At 46.6% G+C, this 18908-nt stretch overlaps 1 protein-coding gene across 3 annotated transcripts in view; it reads right to left on the reverse strand.

Annotated features, from left to right (window-relative positions):
* Positions 1-18908, reverse strand: part of vps13d (vacuolar protein sorting 13 homolog D) — a 63687-nt gene that overhangs the window by 23452 nt on the left and 21327 nt on the right. For 2 of the 3 annotated variants that reach the window (XM_076276565.1, XM_076276564.1), the window contains exons 29-56: positions 18477-18592; positions 18022-18243; positions 17412-17686; positions 17094-17227; positions 15634-15789; positions 15254-15455; positions 14612-14686; positions 14061-14258; positions 13410-13499; positions 12790-12930; positions 12470-12598; positions 11835-11909; positions 10869-10974; positions 9730-9882; positions 9111-9246; positions 8888-8935; positions 8228-8378; positions 6669-6885; positions 5901-6148; positions 5275-5466; positions 4628-4754; positions 4047-4189; positions 3810-3940; positions 3445-3620; positions 2873-2996; positions 1297-1532; positions 761-863; positions 260-417 (exon numbers count right to left, since the gene is read on the reverse strand). In XM_076276565.1, coding sequence (XP_076132680.1) covers positions 260-417; positions 761-863; positions 1297-1532; positions 2873-2996; positions 3445-3620; positions 3810-3940; positions 4047-4189; positions 4628-4754; positions 5275-5466; positions 5901-6148; positions 6669-6885; positions 8228-8378; positions 8888-8935; positions 9111-9246; positions 9730-9882; positions 10869-10974; positions 11835-11909; positions 12470-12598; positions 12790-12930; positions 13410-13499; positions 14061-14258; positions 14612-14686; positions 15254-15455; positions 15634-15789; positions 17094-17227; positions 17412-17686; positions 18022-18243; positions 18477-18592 — 4262 coding nt within the window. The remainder of the gene's footprint in view (positions 1-259; positions 418-760; positions 864-1296; positions 1533-2872; positions 2997-3444; positions 3621-3809; positions 3941-4046; positions 4190-4627; positions 4755-5274; positions 5467-5900; positions 6149-6668; positions 6886-8227; positions 8379-8887; positions 8936-9110; positions 9247-9729; positions 9883-10868; positions 10975-11834; positions 11910-12469; positions 12599-12789; positions 12931-13409; positions 13500-14060; positions 14259-14611; positions 14687-15253; positions 15456-15633; positions 15790-17093; positions 17228-17411; positions 17687-18021; positions 18244-18476; positions 18593-18908) is intronic. The other variant, XM_076276566.1, reaches the window with a different exon arrangement.

Consider the following 18908-nt stretch of genomic DNA (forward strand, 5'->3'; position numbering starts at 1 on the left):
CGCGTTAAGCACATCAACATCCTCAAAACACACATGAGTCAATGACTGACGTCAAATATGTGCGTGGTCGATGCTTTCTTTGCTCCTATTCACGCAGTTGCATGATAAACCACGACACCGTAAACCCCAAACACAGAACTTAAAAAGCTTTCACATACGCAGCTGACTATTAGTCATGCCTTCTGTTTTAGGAACATCAGGAGAAACAAACTCCCATAGACACAACATGCGCTCATCAGGTCAGTGACCTCTTGCCGACCTGTTATCTGTGACGGCAGCCAAACCGGCGATGTCCAGGACCAGGGAGGAGTCCAGGGGGCGGGGCTGGGCGGGTTTGCTCTGTGGGGGGGAGGAGCCTTCGTGGCAGAGCATCCCTGTGCCAGTCATCCTCCAGAGCTGGGAGCGCTTCCCTGGCTCCTAAAGCACACACACACACAAACACACACACAGACACACATTAGGGTCTGAGAAATATTCATAATTCTACATACTACATAATTAAATTAATGGTGAAATCAATGGGGGGGGGGGGTAATTAAATTTACATAAAAATATACTGACTCTAATGCCTAAAGTAAGTGGAGAGATAAAAGTCTGAGAAGGCATCATGAACAGTAGCTGTTTTTGGTTTTAGATAGAGATTGCGCAATATTCACGGGGAGAAGAGTCGTCTTTAGGCAGGAGCAAATGCCAAAACCCACTGTTTTAGTGAGGGTGTAGGGGGGTCTGGCGTCTGAGGCCTGGTGATCAGAAGCCCTACCTTCTTCTTGAGGATGACCCTCTGTGTCTTTGGCTCCACGTCCAGCACCAGCTCAGCACAGCCCACCACACGCTTCTTCCCCACAGGCCTCTTCCCTGCGTCCCTTCAGTCGGACACCACAGAGTAGAGGTTTGAGATTAGCAGAGAATAGTCTGGGTGCTTGGACATATGGAACTACCACGATCAGTGTGGACTGCATTTTATGTTTATATAATATTTGGATTGATAACAAAGAAGCAATACACTGGAGAAAAGGGTAGTCTGATGAAGCAACGTTATATATGTTACACAAAGTCTCACCAACAGCATGATTATTGCTGCATCATTTCGTAAGAGGCAATAGTAACATAATGGACAGCTTCAGGCCTAAATAAACAGTCAATAACAGAGAGAGAGAGAGAGAGAGAGAGAGAGAGAGAGAGAGAGAGAGAGAGAGAGAGAGAGAGAGAGAGAGAGAGAGAAAGAAAGAAAGAGAGAAAGAGAGAGACAGAGGCCAGAACACACTGCAGACCCCTGGTCCGGGCAGTTGCACTCACTGGGAGAATGTGTACGTGGCGGCGATGTAGATGAAGTTCTCGTAGTAGAGCTTGTTGTACTCGCGGAAGAAGTTCATGTCTGCGGAGACCTCGGACGAGCCGGCGCCCTTGACGGTGAGCGTGAGGTAGGGGGGCAGCGTGGGCTCGTCGCAGGCGTAGTCCAGTTCTGACCCCGCCTTCACCTCCGTGTGCAGCCGGATGTCGGCCACGCCGTGCTGCCAGAACTGGATGGGCACCTGGACAGAGGTGGGAGATACATCGACCGTCAGAATAACAGGCTACATCAGTGGTCTCCAACACGGTGCCCGCGGGCACCAGGTAGCCCGCGGGACGGCTATGAGGCGCCCCCAGCGCACCTTCTAAAAATAGCCAACAGGTCGCCTGCAGATCACGCTCTAAAAACATGCTCTATTGTGAAGTTTTCAATCGATATTTAAGTCTAGACCAGAACCATTTTAAGAATGTATGTAGCCATACATCTGTAACATTAAATTGATATTGGTGATATCTTACAAATTGTAGCTGCGTTAAATTTTAGCCTTTGGCTCCAAATCCGTTTCCCATTCAGTCTTTAAACAACAACAGAAGCGGAGCGCATACACGCTGCTCGCACGCATAGACAGTAAAGGGGGAAAAACTAGCTCGTCTGGTGTAGCCAATGGAAGCATATCTTTGCAAAAGTTCTGTGGCCATTCCATGTTCGTCAAATACGGTTCCTGCATGATTGTTCAAGAACTGAAAAACAATTGCTTTAGCTCACAGGCCTTTTCTCCTCCATAGGCTACTGCCGTATAATAGCGCTGAAAATGTTGCATGCATGACTGAGCAGGACTGTGCATTACCTTTTTTGTCAGATCATGGAGAGATTTCAGGTGTGCAATAACTTTAAAAGGAGTTTTCATATGTTAGGGTGGTGTGGGCGATTACTATTGAAATGTTAAAACTGAATTGTCCACTGAAATCAGAACTTAAACAACCCCTGAATTCATAATGGTGGGTGGGTATAAATTGGGTACAAATTTTAACCCAAATTATTAATTGCACAAAACGATTGTTTTTTTTTTTGTTATAATAAAATAGATTAGATTCCCCATGCAAACTTTGAATGAACAAACTGAACAAAAATGTTGGTAGTGTTGCATAGGCCTACACAATATTGATCATTTAAAAGTACAAATCTCATAGGCCTATTATTTAGGAGGACTACCCTCGCAAAAAAGGGATGACTGTATGTTTGTTTCAAATGAGTAGCCCTCCATATGATTTCGGGTCTTCAGGTAGCCCTCATTCCCAAAAAGGTTGGAGACCCCTGGGCTACATATTATCGATAATATTATGGATATATGCATTCTCTGCATATATTCAAAATAACACAAATCCTTTAAAGCTTACTACACTCTTAAAACTAATGTGTTGTCCCTATCTGGACACAGAGATGTGTTAAAAACAACGCAAGTTGTGCTGTTTTCAACACATTCGTTTTAAGAGTGTATATGTAACAAAAAAACATGCTGTGTGAAATAAAAATGGTGCATCAGACTGATGTGCAATGATGGAGGAAGGCGTGGCTCCTTACATCAGAGATGTTGTCAACACGGAAGGGTGGAGGCAGGTGGTCGGTGTCGCTGAAGGAGATCTGGTAGGTGGCTCCTTTGAGGCTGATCTCCGCCCGGAGGAAGAAACAGTTTCCCAGAGTGTCCCTAAAACCCATTGCAGGACAAAGTTACTAAATAAACAAACACACAACACAAGTCACTGGAGCTATAATAACATACAATAATCAGCACTTAGTAGATTGGTTTGTATGACACAGTACGCATTTCTCATGCAAGCATCATGCAACCATGCAAAAGCAATGAAACTATTGTAATTATATTTTACATTACCAAAGCAGTGCTCTGATGTGCATGTTTTCACAGACCTTTAGACTGCTTTGAAGTGTATGTATAACAATATAGCATAACAATAATAATTGTGATAATGATAATCATGATGATAATTTGAGGGGGGGAGCCTATGACCCCAAAGTCTGCTATGGCCGGGCCTCAGGTCAAAGAAGTTTGAGAAAGGCTGACCTAGATGACCTGATGGTTAATGTTCTAGATCACCTAGATGACCTGATGGTTAATGTGACGTGAGTGTGCCTACCTCATGTTGACGTGGAAAGACTTGGGCTTGTTGACCTCGAAGCCTCCGGACCAGGTGCAGTTGGTGTTGTCCATGAGCCGCACGCACAGCAGCTGGTCGTAGTCGTTCCTGGGCCAGTGGAACACCACGCTGGAGCCAGGCAGTGTGGAGATATAGCCCTCTGGGTTGGTCGTGCCCTGCAGTGCACCAGCGAAAAGGAACAAGCTTTTGGTATTTCAAAAACACAATGTGTGGAATATACTGGCTTAATGTGAGGGGGCAAAACAGCCTTGATGTCTCAGATGTCTCAGTTTTTTTTATTTTTTTATTTCACAGTAGCTGAATGGTTTGGGGTGAAGTTCGGTGAAGACTGAGTGACTGCTGACCTTTCCTCTGGCAAACTCCCTCTGCGAAAAAGCCAGCTTGTGCGAGGACCGATTGTCGAGCAGGTAGCGCGGTGCAAATGTCACAATGTGGGTGTCGCGATAGCGGCCTTTCCCTTTCCGCACGTTAATGCCTACGAACAAACAAACACAGGCTGCCACTTAGTCGCCACTTCATCAGGTTCCATTGTAATAAGCGTGAATAGACGTCCAGACGTACAGGCCCGGGGGCCTACTTGCCGATGTTGTAGATGAGTCCGGGTCTGAGGCCGTGTTGGATCACCTTGACGGCTCTCACACCGCTGCCTCCGTCCAGAGAGAAACCCTGACACCAGCCAGGGACACCGTCAGGGTGGATGTTTTTCCCTATCCGCATGGTGCACCTGAGAAAGAGAAGGATAGAGAAAGAGAGATGAAAAGGAGAGGGGAGATGGAGTGGATGTGAGAGAGAGAGAGAGAGAGAGAGAGAGAGAGAGAGAGAGAGAGAGAAAAGGAACACATGGTTATTGTGACAAAGAAATAAAGATGATGAGAGTGACAGGACACGCCAGATGAAGAAGCTGACGAAACTAGAGTAAGGTGGAAAACAGATTAAACAACTAGAGAGAAACTGCAACTTGTCCCAACTTTGCAGGCATGCTGCCCATCTCTCTCTCTCTCACACACACACACACACGTTTTCTTGTGTCAGTGGCACACTGTTACAGCTGTATGTGTTTCTTGTGTTGTATTTGTCCCTGTGTCTCTCCCATTCTCACCTCTGCTCTGCTCACGCTCACGCACACGCACACGCACACGCACAGCCTGCACCCTCCACTCACATGTTGGGCTGCTCCTTGTCGGTGTAGCAGAAGAGCAGTGGGCTGAGGCTGCGGGCCATCTCATGCTCCTCAAACTGTCCCGACGCGTCCGCTTTAGTGTTGTCCTGTCTGAAGATGAGGGGGAGCCCTGCAGCGCGCGCACACACACACACACACACACACACACACACACACACACACACACACGAGAGACACACTCTCAATGCAACGATCTGCTGACTTCACACCGAGATGGTTCAATTCAGTTGAGTTTCAGCTAAACAGTGCCATTAATGATGAACAATGTCTTACGGCGGCTTACGAAGCCTGAGGCTTAGTAGTCACACTGGAGCAAGTAGAGCTCCTAATGTGTATTAGACTGCTGCAATCTCCAAACTCCACCAACATTAAGCATGGGAAGTTTTACTTATAGGTTTCTATATTACTTTTCAAGACAGCAAGTATAGGAAAATAACATTACACAACACTAGTTTGTGTCAACTTTTTTTTTTTTTCTGTCTGAATCTGGAAAATCATGATAAAAACATCATCATAAAATGTCTTCCCAAAATGATCTATTGAGGCATTAGTTCACCACGTGCTCTACTGCATCAATAGCACATGACAGAGCGTCCACTGGGGCCACTAGCTGTAGCAGTGTTGTTTACCGGTCTTGTTGATGAGCCAGTACGGGGAGGAGATGAGGATCTTGAGCGCTCCCTGGGCCCTGAGGATGATGCGGATGGTCAGACACAGGAGGCGCCTGTTGGCGTCATACAGACGCATGCGGACCACGTAGTTCTGAGTGCCGGGGGGGATCAGCAGCTCCTTGCACACAGGGAAGTTCTCCAGGAGAACACCTGGGTGGGAAGACAAACAAGTACGCACACAGAGTCAATATGTTTTACCGTATTCATACACTCAAAAAGTTTCAAATAGCATGCAACACAATGCACAAAAGCCAAGTTTGAGTCTTATTCTTATAGCCATATTCATATCTCACAGGCAGCATTGTGCAACTAAGCATAACACACAAACAAACCCTCTTCAGGCAATAGCTTTGCTGGAATGTTGGAACTTGGTTGACATAAAATACCAAAAGTTTGCTTTTCAGAAGGATCTCAAGACATAGTCATGAAGTCATGACTTTCAAACTGCTAAAACCACCTCCTTTTTTTTTTAATACGCTTCGCGTCGGGCCGTTTTACCATCTAGAAAGTGTATTAACTTTGTATGGTCGAACGGCGTGTCGTCCATTATCCCTTACATAGTTCAGCTGAGCCTGCTGACTCACCCAGCTCCATGTTCTGAGAGGTGTCTGCGGGGTGCAGCACTGCCTCTTTGCCCGGCTTCATGGTGCCCTTGATGGTGGTGCCCTTGATGTAGTAGTTGAGATCGCAGGGCAGCAGGTTGGCCAGTACGAGTGTGGGCAGCAGGTAGATGGTGTGGCCAGGCTGACGGTAGATCTGCTTGGCACCACCGGCCACAGTCTTAGCAGGCTTCTGGTCAGGGTAGTTCTCCTTCTTAATGACCACACAGAACCTAAGAGTGAAATATATATACAATATATGAAGCCTCACATATATGATGTACATATATGATAAACAGTTTCTAAGGCCATGTACATATTGTATCGTATATAATAAGGTAAGGAACATTTCTATGCCCAACTTTATCCAAAAAAGTCTTAGTTGTCATATAATTGCCATTATCTATTTTCAAATCTTAAGCGGCCTGAACAACATCTGAACGCTGGTACATTGCCTGAAAATGGCAAACTCTGTCTATGCCACATTAATGGGAACAAAGTTGAAAATGCAAAGTTGGTTGACCCATTTTAAACTTTTATCCAAATTGATACATTAAAATACCAAAAGTTCGCCTTTAAGAAGGATCTTTCCCCGCCCCCCGAGATTTGAAGTCATGACTTTGGAACTGCCAACACCACAGTTTTATTATGCACAGTAATCCCGCTAATGAAACTCCTGGGATGAATCTGTGCCAAAAAAACAGACTGACTCTGCAACTAAAAAACCAAAAAGCCTGGTCGATGCTTCCGCACCTGAAGCTACGCTTGAGCTGGTCGTCGAAGTCGGCCGACTGGCACTCCCTCTTGCTGCTGCTGACCTCGCCGGGCCGCTCCACGGTGGTCCAGTGGATGGGCACCTTGCAGAAGAAGAGGCCCAGGCCTTTGGGCCGCGCCTGCAGCCTCCAGGAGGTCAGGTGCAGCGGGATGGCCATGGCCTGGCCGGGAAGGATGGGCGGCAGCACCACAGGCTCTGGAGAGAGAGAGAGAGATAGAGAGAGAGAGAGTGTGAGAGAGGAAGAGGGGAAAGGAAGGAGGGTAGGGAGAGCATAGAAAGAGAGGGAAACGGGGAATCAGGGAGAGAGTACAGAGAAAGAGAAAGAACGAGAGGAGAAAGAGAGGAAGTGGGAGAGGAAGTGGAGTGAAGTGAAAAAGGTGTGGTGAGACAGAAGGAGAGAGAGAGAGAGAGAGAGAGAGGGCTAAGTGAAAACTACAACTACATCAACTAATTCAAGTTCCCTCCTATATGTTCATGACCTTTAAAGTATTTTCCAGAACCATTCAGTCTTTAGCTTCTTTGTTTCTTCCCCTAGATCACCTTACAAACAAAGGCAGGTTTCTTCCCCCTTTGAAAGACACATCACATCGCAGCCCCTATAGATTATCTCCAGTGGGAGCTTAGTGGGACTTCCATATACATTTCCCAGTCCCTCTCTGCGGATTAGCACAGAGGCTACCGGTAACTCAGCTCCCTTACAGGCCAGCAGAGTCAGAGGGCAGACGTGAGCCCGCGGTGTCAGAAACTGTCCGTCATAGCAGAGGTGAGGCCAGGAGAAGTCTGGCGTGGGCGACTGGGCCAGCTTAGCCCTTAGGCACAGGCCAGACGGCAAAGCCCTTCCGCTGAGATGGAGCTAAGGAGGCTGGGGAGCGTAGTGTGTGTGTGTGTAGTGTGTGTTTGTGTAGTGTGTGTGTGTAGTGTGTAGTGTGTGTGCAGTGTGTGTGTGTAGTGTGTGTGCAGTGTGTGTGCAGTATGTGTGTGTGTCTGTGTGTGTGTCTGTGTGTGTGTCTGTGTGTGTGTAGTATGTGTGTGTCTGAGTTGTGTGTGTGTGAGTTGTGTGTGTGTGTGTGTGTGTGTGGGGGGGGGGGGGGGGGGGGGGTCAGTGCAGGCCTTGAGCACTCACACACAGCCCTTAATGAAGCATAATTGAGCAGCAATCACACATTTACATTACATTACATTACATTTAGCAGACACTTCTTGACCAAAGTGACTTACATATGTTAGCTATATTACAAGGGATCACATTGTCCCTAGAGCAACTTGGGGTTAAGTGCCTTGCTCAAGGGCACAATGGTGGAAGGTGGGAATTGAACCGACAACTTTCAGGCTACTGCACGCTAGCCCAGCTCCTTAACCACTACACTACCACCGCCCAAGACATAGACACATAGAGAAGCATGATGAATAAAGAGAACACACAGTGAAGGAACAGCATGTGGACTCTGTTTTGATCTAAACTGCCCCGCTCAGTGTGTGTGGGTGGGAGTGCTTGGGTCGAGTGTTTGGGTCAAGTGGTTGGGTCGAGTGGACTCACTGTCTGGAGCTGAGGGGCTGTCCAGGCGGACCTCCATGGGCACCTCCAGCCGGTTCTTGACAGTGAGTGCAGACTGCACCGTGATGACCTTACGAGCACTGCCCTCCATGGTGATGGAGAAGACCACCCGCACAGGGGGCAGAGCTGAGAACTACACACACACACACACACACACAAATATAAATAGAGAAAGAGAGAGAGAAAGAGACAGACAGAGAGAGACACACATACACACACACACATGGGCACGGAGGTAGAGAAAACACACAGAATTACAGTGAGTCAGACAGACAAGCACAAACAGCTTCATCTTCCCAAGTGGTGAATGGGAACTAATGACTGAAGAGATGAATAAGGGCTAATTAAGCTAAGAGAGACTGATGATGATGATGATTGTGCAGATGTCTGCGGCACCTCTAAACCACTGACAAAATTGCAGTCACTAACAAGCCCAGAGCTTCATGTTCACAAAAGATGAATAAGTAGGAATTGAATGAAGAGGGAATCAATAACATGGCCATGCAGACATTTTCAGACCTTTTATCCTCCCTTTCGACACACACACACACACACACACACACACACACACACACACACACACACACACTCAGACACAAAAACAAATGCATGCACAGATGCAGATGTGCACACACGACTTACATAAACGTGTGGGTGTATAATGTTGGTTCTGCTGATTGGGCTGCCCACCTACAGAAGACAGATCAAGGCTGAATTTAGCATCGAAGCAGTAAACAGGTCTCCACACAGCAGGCAGGCAATGTTGAGTTTCACAGGAATGATTTCATGTGGCATAAAGGTTGCGGCCTGACATGATTCATTAGCGAGGAAGTGGTCCAAAGTCATCAGGAAGCTTCACACTTACTGTGTTTGACGGGTTGTTGCGGTCAGGGTTGGCGTAGCGGAAAAACACCCCGACTTTGTCCACGGAGACAGGCTTGACCTGCTCCCAGCCCCCAACACGGACCAGGAGCTGGTGCAGCTTCAGTTCATGGGTGTGCCTGTAATACACACACACACAGTTTTAGCACTTATTTATGCCCAGGCTAAACAAAATAGCAATGCAGAAACAGTAAAAAGCAGGGGACTTAATGGCTGCACTTGCCCAGGATGGAGAACACAATCAAGAACACTTTATATTAAGCACACACACACACACACACACACACACACACACACACACACACACACACACACACACACACACACACACACACACACACACACACACACACACACACACACACACACACACACACACTTTACCAACGCAACTAGAACAATTCAAGGACACAAACACAGTCATGGCAATGACTTGCTGGTCATTGCTGCAAAATGCTCAAACTATCACAGAAATCAGTGTTTTTTTACAAACATACACACAGTCACATACAGTATATTTCGCCAATGGAATTAGAACAATTCAAGGACACAAACAGAGTCATGGTTACAGCATTGCTGTGAAACTATCAGCGGTTGTTCACCTGTGTCTGAGTTTCTCCCGGGCCTCGAACTCGAAGGGGATCTCCTCTCCAGGAAGCACCTCTCTCCACTGGCTCACGTTGTGCGTGTCATCCGTGCCGGGGCCCTGCACATCAGAGATGGAGTCCACGCTGCCGCTGTGGGACAGCGCCACCCTGTGTCCACACAGAGAAAACACACCACTACTGTAACCACGTCTATTAAGACCACCAGTGGTAGACATTCAGCTTGGGTAGACATCTCATTTAAGAGTGGAATAGACCTCTGAAGTTTGCCTACAAAAAGGAACCAAAGCTGCCATCTTTGCCCATATAAGGAGATCCGGTTGTTAATTAAAGCTAACTACCTATGGCAAGTTGCATTGTAAGTTAGCTCTGGGGTAGCAAATATCAGTGTGCCGTCTTCAAGTACCGAACCACTCGAAGACAGAGGACAAAACTGTGCAGAGCAAAACGTCTGCATTTCCGATTTCTTCATCCCCAAAAAAAGGTTAACAGGTGTGATAATTCAATGTTATTTTCCTATAGATAAAATCTCAATATACCGGATCTCCATATTTGGGCAAAGATGGTAGCTTTTTTGTAGGCGATCTTCAGAGGTCTGTAGACCCTGATGGATTCTGATGAAAACACACAAACTTGTAAAGAGACCAGAGAGCCAAAGTCCATTTTTATTGCAGTGTACTACAGCCTGCATGGAGTCACTTCTTGATCCTACTCATGAGGTGGATCCTGGCAGGTTGTACACTGAACTAAATCCTTGTGTTTTCTTTCTTGGTCCTCTGGTCCTCTTGTTGCTGTTTGCATCAAGAACCATTAACCCCATGACCATAACCATTGTGAGGCATGGCCTGGCATGGCTCTTCTACAGGTCTGGTCAACTTCAGTCCTGTAGCTCAACTAAACAAGCTACCCCTTTGCATGTTAAAGCCAGCGTACACCGAGAAGTCTACATGTTGAATCGGCTGCAAATAAGCTGACAGAGGTCCATCAGTGTTGACCATTCGGCACAGACTGTACTGATTTGGGCCACAGACGCTCATTAACTGGCCCCCGCATTACATCAGTCGTCGACCATCAACCATCGATTTGGTGTACACTGGCCTTTAAATGCGAGTCATTGTTATCTGGGGGTTCCTGACCTGGTAGGTGTGGTGGTGAGCGTGGCGAACCACATGGTGCAGCCGGTGTGGTTCCTCAGGGCATAAGGGATGAAAGGCTGCCTCCTCTTGGACAGCTTGACGTCCGCTGGACATATCCACAGAGAAAATTCAGGCATTAAACAACAAATACAGCCATATGGCTAGAGGCTCACATTTCACATCATACAAACAAGCACCAGACAACTATTGACAAGCTGCAGCGCGGTGATGGCAAAAATACCAGTACATCAAAAGGAAAATGAAACCAAGAATTGTCCATTTGCCTTTCAAACAGTGCAAGACAGCAAAAAGTGACAATTTCCTTTATCTTTTTCTTAACTAGTGCCGTTTCTTCCAAGAATACCACATGGGGATGGATTCTTTAGCACTTCACTGCACCGACAACAATGTGACTGGCCAGTGCAATGCTTCATGGGATGCTGGTGATGCATTTGTGTGTGGGTAAAGTGCCTCCGAACTCAACATGATGTCAATTGAGGTTGTCTGTCATTTTTGGGAGAGTTAAGTGTAATGTAATTTTTACATCCACATTGAACATCAATGCTTCACCAGAGGGACACATGGGGATTCACTGACTACTAAAAACAAGTGACTTCTGTTCCTTCAGGATCGTTGCGATTAAATAAATTAACTTCTTAAGAACTGAAGACGGTTATCCCATGGACGTGTCAGGAAGTGAGGTCAGTACATGGGTTCATGGGCACAGAAAGTGAGGTCAGTACATGGGTTCATGGGCACAGGAAGTGATAACACAGAACACAAGAACAAAAAGAAGCTTTTAAAAAAAAAAATAATAAAAGAAAATGAGAAAAGAAAAACTCAAATTGAGCTGTAAGGCAGAGGAAAGCCCACCCCTGCGCTTATCCAGCCAGCCAGCCAGCACTATACACAGATGACAGAGTTCTTGAACATTAGCAGCTAGCCTACTCTGGCTAAGAACAGTACCTCGTGCATGAATCTGCTGCTCGAGGCAAGTCAAGCTGGCAGTGCTTCTAGTTCTAAGGTGGGCAAGAGGAACACCTGACAAGAGAGACAGTTAGACTGGAGAGAGACATGCAGCCAGGGTTGGAGAGAGAGAGACGGGGGGGGGGGTCTGAGGGAGAGACAGTGTCATGACAGATCAGAAGAAAGGGAGAGGCTGCGACTGTGCTCATCAAACCATTGACTAGATACACTTTATCACTTCAATGATAACTTTAGTTTAAATACTTGTCACTTTATTACATGTCTGATAGTACTGACACTAACTTCTTATTGATCTTCCTAATTGCGGCAAAAGTAAGTAAAGTCTTTTTAAAGGGACCAAAATAAAATTGTTAAATTACAGTATAAATTACAATAAAATATAATGTCGACGACCCACATTTGCCATTTTAAACACAAGCATAGGAGTAAAAGTCAAACTTGTTAACTCAGAGAGTAGCTGAAGCAAAAGCATGTCCATTTTCCCAGCATAACTTCACCAGAGCTTTCTCATCACGTTCCCTCACCAGTAAACACTCATGACTGTGACTTGTAACTGCAATGGCACATCTCAACAGGGGCTGGAGTTTCTAGGAGCCAGCATCCTGGGTACTTACTCTGACCAAAGGAGGGGGGATCCACAGAGGAGCCCATCCAGGAAACAGAGGCCGAGCTCTGGGGAGCAGGCGCGTCCTCCTCCTTGCAGTAATCGGCCAGCCAGGACGTCTTGGTGGTGCTGTACTGCTCTGTTGGGTCAAGGTTGGGGGTTTGAGGGGGGGGGGGGGGGGGGGGAACAAGGTTAACAGAGGGGTGAGAAAAGCGCCAGAGGCTTCATAAATATGGACTCAAACCTCCAGAGACAACAAGAGCGGGGCTGTGTGGAGCGGGGGCACTGCCCAGACACGGTGGCGGCAGCGGCCGCCAGGCTAGCCCTTACCCAGCAGGACGGAGGTGATGTTGACGTCCAGCCTCTGCTTGGCTCGCACCCCGAGCTTGAGGCGCGGGGGATGGAGACGGCCGGCCGCCTGCTGCTGCCAGGTGAGGAAGCACGGCCAGGGCTCGATGAAGGGCTCCCAGCCTACACACACGTACACGCGCACACACACACACACACACAGATAGATAGATGAGGTGGGGGGGGAAGCACACAGTCAAATACACACACACATGCAGAGGAAAGGGCAAAAAAAAGTATATAAAGACACAAAACGTTTATATACACAGACAAGCAATAGACAGACAGAGGAAAGGGCAAATACATAGAGACACACACACGCTGAGCAATGCATCACATTTGAATAAACAGAGACAGACAGGCAAACAGACACACAAACACACATCTCTCAAGCCCAGACAAACAAAAACACACACACACACATACACACTCACACACATTACTGCAAACATACACAGCGACGGTAAATCAGGAGAGTCATGAAATGTTGTGCAAAGATGTGTAATGGCAGGTGTGTGCCAAGCCTCTGTCTCCACATAAATCACGCGGCGGTTTGGTAGTGTGCTGATGCTCCGCGCTCTCCAGCTCCAACCATAACCCACCTGACAGCTCTCTGTTGTAGTAATCTCCAGACAGGGTGAAGCTGGCGTTGCCCTCCTGCGTCGAGCCGATCCTCTGCAGCACATACAGCCCTGTAGCGGGGGGAAGGGGGCGCAGAAAGTTACACACACACACACACACACACACACACACACAAGAGGGGGCTGTGGTCTGGAGGTAGCTTATTTTAGGGGCTGATGACCAAAGCTCAGGTTGAGTAATACATAAAATCACACATAAAATGTTAGCTTGTTTGCTATTGTTTTTATTAAGTCAATAGCATTCAACAGTATTCACTACAACGGCTACAGAATCTCCATCTCACTGCAGTCCTATTTTTAGTGCAATTCATTTGCCAAAACTGATGATTTGACTTATTATTTTGTTCAAATTTTCTATATCGATCATGTCATGACTATTGTTTAGTGCATATCTGACATTGTGACAGCCCTAATGTATATTATAGTGTAACATCAGGATTGACATTGTGACAGCCCTAATGTATATTATAGTGTAACATCAGGATTGACATTGTGACAGCCCTAATGTATTATAGTGTAACATCAGGGTTGACATTGTGACAGCCCTAATGTATTATAGTGTAACATCAGGGTTGACATTGTAACAGCCCTAATGTATGTTGTCTGTCTTACGTGAGAAGGTGAGCTCAGCCAGTGGGACGTCGCAGTCCAGGCAGTCGTCGATGAAGCAGATGCACACACTCTCGGCCTTCACCTCGATGCCCGAGAGCGGCGGCGCCGAGTGGCTGCTGGGGTCCGAGTCGTCCCGCACCCGCCCCAGTGTGCTCTCAGCGTTCTCCAGGAGCCACGTTGCTGCCTGGTCCAGCTGGCCTGCAGTCACACACACACACACACACACACACACACACACGGTTACAGGCACATAGTCATAAGCACACATCCATAAACAATGTATGCATGCACACGCATGTACATAAACATACATTTACATATTTAAGATAAAGTAACCTTTATCTTTGATAAAAAGATGACCACATACAAAAACGTAACCTTGCAGACACAAACAGAGACACAGACACAGACACAGACACACATACACACACAGTAGTATACAGTTCTGCATTTCTTGCTCTAAGCAATGTTTATAGTGCAGAATGAGTCAAACGAGTACAGTGGCTAACTGGCTCTACGGTGAAGTAGGTCATTATGTTGCTGCTGGTCACCTTTGCAGTGGATGAGAGCCCGTTTGCAATCCTCCTTCCTGAAGCCCAGGTCTTGTAGGCGATTCAGCTGACCCTCTGAAGAACACACCACACCACACCACACCACACAACACAGCATGCACACCATAAACAGCGTCTTAGAATGCAGGCAAAACATGTCTCTGAAGAAAGCAAAAATCCTTTTTGCTATTCACAAAGAATCAAAATGACAAGGATGGACTTTCCTTTTTTTTCCCAGATGGTGACAAGATGTACCGGTATAGACAGAGAACCACACTTAATCTAAGTTTTGACTAAGGCAGCCGTGGCCTACTGGTTAGCCCTTCGGACTTGTGACCGGAGGGTTGCCGGTTCGAACCCCGACCAGTAGGCACGGCTGAAGTGCCCTTGAGCAAGGCACCTAACCCCTCACTGCTCCCCGAGCGCTGCTGTTGTTGCAGGCAGCTCACTGTGCCGGGATTAGTGTGTGCTTCACCTCACTGTGTGTTCACTGTGCGCTGAGTGTGTTTCACTAATTCACGGATTGGAATAAATGCAGAGACCAAATTTCCCTCACGGGATCAAAAGAGTATATATACTTATACTTATAATCAATCGATTAATCATCATTAATTAATCATCATTCTATCTTGATCTTCTTACCCAGCAGCATCTCAGTTTTGTGCCTGAAGGAGTCCTTTGGCTTGGCAGGGGGGTCAGTGGTAGCGGTGGACGTGCAGAGCAGGGAGGCAGCGGCCGGGTCACTGGGACTGGGGGAGCCAGCGGAGGGAAGGGACTTGGCAATAGCCAAGAAGAGCTGCACGTCGTTATAGGACAGGCGGATGTCCAGGGCTGGGAACTGGATCTACAAAGGGCCAGACAGAGGCTAGTTTAAAACTTATATATTGATTTCCATCAAATCACATAAACAATCTAACAAGGCAGAATGTCTCTCTTCTAGAAAATTTGCATTTGATTTGTGCAGTTCAGTTGTGTGTGTGTGTGTGTGTGTGTGTGTGTGTAGGCACCACAGTCCTCCTGACCTCCAGAAGCGGGGGGAAGTCCTCGATGTTGAAGGCGTCCAGCAGGCCAGAGCTGCTCTGGTAGGTGGGGCTGCCACACAGCTCCATCTGTACGTTCACCGGGTCGATGATGGACAAGGCCGTCTCCTGCTCACTACCCAGTCGACATGAGAACACCTGGACACACACACACACACACACACTTTATTTTACAGCCTTTCAACATACACTCTCTCAATGCCATTGCTTAAATCACAGACTGTTTTCTATACAGAAAATCGGAAGTACCCCAAGCAGGGGCGTCACTAGACCTTATTCACTGGGGCACGTGCCTTAGTAAAAGTCTCCAGTGCCCCAGTAAAATTCTAGCGCTGCTCTCGCTGGAAACGGCATTCATGAGCGCATCTCCGTGCCTGCTTTAGTCATGACTCGAGCCTGTCACTTACCAGCCAATAAAAAAAATAAAACAAGGAAATAAAGAAAGGGGCCATTATAGCCAATCAGGAAATAGCACCTCTGTAGCTGGGTAAGATTGAACACAACAATCAATGAAAATCGTTTGCATGATTCTTCCGAGTGTTTTGTTGTACACACACACATACACAGCCTGTAAAAGAAGCCTATAGCCTACTGTTTGTGAAGCTGTCCTACTGTAAAACTAAACATAGCCTTCTGATAAACTATTCAGCTATTCAGAGATGGACATCAGAAAGTTTTTCCTTAACAGAGGCAGAGGGAAGAACAGTGAGGAGAGATTAATGGTAACATTAACATTTATGCTGGTAATAGCCAGTGCTGTGATTTGATCAATGGTTTCATGGCAAACTTAAATAAGTTTGCTGCATTTGCAAATGTAGCCTATAATAATCTACACAGAATCAGAGTAGCCTATAATATAGTATAATATTGGCTACATTTGCAAATTATCACCAAAAGTCAGTATGAAGGCTTTAGTAGGCTACTTTAGTAGGCTACAAAGAACTGCAGTATGCCTGGGAGGGAAGTATATCTCAATTTTGACTAAAAATAAGCTTCCCTTGTGTTAGTAGGAAAGCCTATTAAATTCATGCAGTGAGTATAGGCCTACTTATGCCTATGTGTTTGGATGTTGCTGGATAGTGGCTGCTACAGCAATTGAGGGAGAGAGTGCTGGAGGAGGAGGAGAAGGAGAAGAATGAGGAGGAGGAGGAGAAGAAGGTCGAAGAGAATGAGAAGAGAGGGGAGAAAGAGCACAAACTGGGCAGTCCAGTACCAGGCAGGGGGAGGAGGAGGAGAGAGAAAGACAAGGCTAGCCATTTATTTAATATTGCGCGCAGAATTTTTTTTTATTGGGAGTTGGGAGTTGGGGGCCTGTGCCCCAGCGAAGCTCTAGGTCTAGAATCACACCTGACCCCAAGTCCGGCTCGGATCACTGACAAGGGGTTGTGGCTGTGGAATAGGCATTGGAGGGTATGGATTTGTGAGTATGAGGGCACAGTCACCTCAATGCCAGCTAGGCTGCCAGAAAAGGGGCGATCCAGAAAACGAGGCTTGTAGGTCAGTACGGTGGTGCCTTTCAGAATGATGGCGTTAGTGTCCAGACAGGAGGAATCTTCCACTACCACAAACTCAGTTCCTGAAGAAAACCAAAATACACAAGAAAGAGTCTTAGAAGTCATAAAATGCAAGCATGGCTATCATAAATCCTACTGTACAAATGTGTGTATGCTATTCTGCTGTTGGTTACATTTTAGGCAAAGTGAACTTCCATCATTATCTTACTATCTGATCCAACTCAGAGAGCTCCTATTTAACTATACCTGTAACATTGATCTTGACCTCCAGGTAACGGTCCTGAGTGACGGGCACTGTGGACCTCTTGGTCACCACGCCACTTTTGACCGTTTTGGGCATGACTGCACCGCTCGTGCCACTGGAGTCGCTCCCACCGCTGGGCCAGCGTTGCCGTGGCGGCGCCGAGCCCTTCTCCACAGGCATGCGCAGGAAGTCCCGCACCAGCTGCAGCCAATCAAAGATGAGGAACACACGCAGGTTGTTCAGCACCACGGTGAAGCAGGAGGAGTCCCGTGTTGACCTGTAGGTAGGTAGTAGCACCACATCATATCATTATATAGAAACACATCATGCACAAATCGTATCAATCATTCTGCTATGATCATATCAAAGATATTATAACCTGCTAAGATACATATCCAAGTCATGTTTGCATGACTTTTCAGATCTTCACAAATCTAATTCTGAGGTAGTAAGTCATAAAGTAAAACATTGTAAACATGTATTAGAGAACAGGCATAAGCATTAAGATGAAGCATATGACAAATGTTGACGTGTTCACAATTGATGTGAACCACCCGCGCTGTGGTCCACCCTGACATCCGTCCAGCCCAGCGTCCCATCAGCTCCAGCTACCTATAGTGCAGCTCCAGCTGCAGGGAGGCCCGGTTGCTGCCGGTCTTGGAGGGCTGCAGGATGCAGTCGAACACGTTGTGCTTGCTCTCGCTGCCGCTCGGCCTCGCCGTGGAGCCTCCGTAGCGCGTGTCGTAGGCCAGCAGAGAGTGGGACACCAGGTTCACCGACTTGGAGCCGTTGGAGAACGTCTCAAAGAGCAGCTTGGACTTCATGAAGTCAAACCTGGAGAGAAAATGGATACAGGAAAAAGAAGATGGATTTATGACCAGATGAAATAGAAATAAACAAATTAACAAACTAAACAATTAAATTGAATTGAATAATTACATTAATATTACATTACAATTACATTGCATTGCTACAGGATTTTTTTCACCTAAACTGCTGAAGTGAAATACAACAAAAAGTTAAGACATGCAAGTACAAAAGCTTTCCCTTTTGCAGTGGCCACCCACCTGGCTAGAGACTTTTTGTGCCCGGTGGATTTGGGGCTGTCCAACAGCTCCAGACTGACATTCATCATGTCCACCAGGAAGGAGAGGCTGGTATACACATCACCACTCAGCACCGTCTACACGTCACAAGCACAACACACATCATCAACAAGGCCTTTAGGGACTACTTTAATTCAACTTTAATACAATATCACAGGAATACCAGACAGAAACTCAAAATAATGAATTACATGTAAAACAAAATTCAGCTCTACTTTAAGCAAACAAACTTACTACATTTTTACTCTATTTGACCACTCCTACTAAATTGTGTGAAGCTTGCCTCCACACAGATAAGATTCTAGTCTGACGAATGGCATCTCCTCCCTAGCTGCCCTGTAGATATGATCTATTTGAGAGTGTCTTACATAGTTGCTGGGGTCCTGCAGGTTG

Source organism: Alosa pseudoharengus, unplaced genomic scaffold, assembly GCF_046254945.1.
Source record: "Alosa pseudoharengus isolate Yale_2024_CS ecotype anadromous, Long Island Sound unplaced genomic scaffold, YU_APseudo_1.1 YU_APseudo_1.1_scf_9, whole genome shotgun sequence".
NCBI lineage: Eukaryota > Metazoa > Chordata > Actinopteri > Clupeiformes > Clupeidae > Alosa > Alosa pseudoharengus.